General features: G+C 56.6%; 2 protein-coding genes across 2 annotated transcripts; both read left to right on the forward strand.

Annotated features, from left to right (window-relative positions):
• Window positions 1-754: 754 nt before the first annotated feature.
• FIBRA_09450 (uncharacterized protein) lies at window positions 755-1,249 on the forward strand (the record flags this gene model as incomplete). The annotated part of the gene is made up of 2 exons (XM_012321747.1): window positions 755-817; window positions 986-1,249. The coding sequence occupies 2 exons, from the start codon at window positions 755-757 to the stop codon at window positions 1,247-1,249; spliced, it is 327 nt and encodes a 108-aa protein (XP_012177137.1).
• Window positions 1,250-1,324: 75 nt separating this feature from the next.
• Window positions 1,325-1,845, forward strand: FIBRA_09451 (uncharacterized protein; the record flags this gene model as incomplete). Its single annotated transcript, XM_012321748.1, has 2 exons — window positions 1,325-1,609; window positions 1,672-1,845. The coding sequence occupies 2 exons, from the start codon at window positions 1,325-1,327 to the stop codon at window positions 1,843-1,845; spliced, it is 459 nt and encodes a 152-aa protein (XP_012177138.1).
• Window positions 1,846-1,883: the final 38 nt, after the last annotated feature.

A 1,883-nucleotide genomic window follows, 5' to 3' on the forward strand; every position in this document is an offset into this window, starting at 1 on the left:
TATCAGTTTCTGATTCCCATCCACCACGCTATTCCTGCTAGTCTCGGAGGCCCGACCGTTGCAAGTCTTGGCATCGCGGCCCAAGTGCGTCGACTTAAAGGTTTACCCGTCGGCCCTGTATCGTAGGTCCCAGTCTCCGGATGATGGTGTTTCATCTTCGAAGTCGAGCCCCCGGAATAAAGTCGCCACCGAAAGATCCCGATGGATTGTTGTGAGATCGCGAGGTTTTGAAGATGTCGAAGGGTGGGCCTTGCTCGAGGGCGTTCTTGTGTCGAGGTATCACAGTTGTTCCCGAAGATGTAAGCTTCGAATGCTTCGAATGTTGTGTACGACTCGTGGCGCGCCCATGCGCTACGCGGGCCTATCATCTCCTCCCCATTGAAATTTGGACCGCCCCTGGTTCATCGCCGCTCTACTTCCATCCTCGTGTATTGCCGCTCCAGCCGAAAGAAGTCTGCAAAGCGCGCCTTGAGGTGCGCAAAGTCAGTAGCACGACCGAGACAATAACGCACCGATTACGACTTCAAAGAGCGCCGAACAATAGTCAGCGATTAGCAAGCGGTCACGCGGCGAGCACTCAACAATGAGGTGCCTGCAGGAACAATATGAGGCCGATGGCGCAATGCTTTGGCGCACACCGCGATCGTCCCGATAAAAGGAGTCCGTTGCCTGTCCTCGATCCTTGTCGCTTTCATCAGCTTCACCCCACACCTCGTCAAACACCCCGTGCGGCTCATTCCAAAACCCCTTCGCAATGTCGTCTGCTTCCACCGCCGCTTCCCGTCTCTCCACTCCCTCGATCGTCACCAACAAGACGGTCGAACACGCCCTCCGACTCCTCACCATCGACATCCAGTCCGCGCCCGAGCCCGAATCTACAAAGGACAAGGCGAAGGACTGAATCGACGATGTCTCCGAGCACCTGGTGAGTACCATACACGTTCGAAGGTCAAACATTACCATCTAACTTCCTTCTCTCATCAAGACCTTGGTCCGCACCAAGGGGGGCGTGCTCCCCAAAGACATGGCCGAGGCGATCCAGACCGCGATTGCCAAAGTCGAAGCCACATACCCTGACCTGCTGATCCGCTTCGGTACTATCATTCCAGAGTGGACGTGGGCAAAGAACGCCCGAGATCGCCACGAACTCGAGGCTCACGTTGCCGCCGAAGAGGCCGAGATCGCCCACCTTGTGGCAGAAGAAGCCAAACGCCTCCGCCTTGCTGCCAAAGAGGAGGAGCGCCTCTGACTGGTGGCCAAGGAACACGCGAGGGTCAGCCACAATGCCGAAACGACCAGGAGCGGACCCGTGGACGACGACCCAATGGTCGTTGATGAGGTCATTCCGGGCGACAATGGCGACGTGTCGCGTGATACCGGAGATGAGGAGCCTGAGGACGACGACAACGCTGACGAGATCGAAGAAGAGTCGGAAGGGGACGAAGGGGCCGACAACGCCGAATTGTTCGTCACCGAGGAAGTTGAAGCGCTCGATGGCAATGGCAAGGCCGCTGAATTGTGGCGAGTTGTGCGACAACGCAACTGGTCGGGCATCTCATCCGAAGATATCAAGAAGCACGTGAAGCAGGCTCGACGGAAAGGCCAATGGGTAAGTGTTCCTGCATCGGTTTCTTGTTCGCAACTAAACCTGTTCTGGGATTTTGTTCATAGTGCGACCGCTGCAAGTTGAACCACTCGGTCTCGACTTGCGTCCCGTCGCGCAAGCAGCCGGATAAGTGCGAGAAGTGCACTCACGACGTACAAGGCTGCTACTTCGATGGGGCCTCGATGCGAGGCCGGTCGAAGTCGTCCCGAACTGCGCGCGACAAAGGGAAAAGTAAGTGATCTCGCATCTTTCGTACCGTCTCTAGTTGACCAATTTA

This window comes from Fibroporia radiculosa (genome assembly GCF_000313525.1).
Source record: "Fibroporia radiculosa TFFH 294 genomic supercontigs, scaffold45022, whole genome shotgun sequence".
Lineage (NCBI taxonomy): Eukaryota > Fungi > Basidiomycota > Agaricomycetes > Polyporales > Fibroporiaceae > Fibroporia > Fibroporia radiculosa.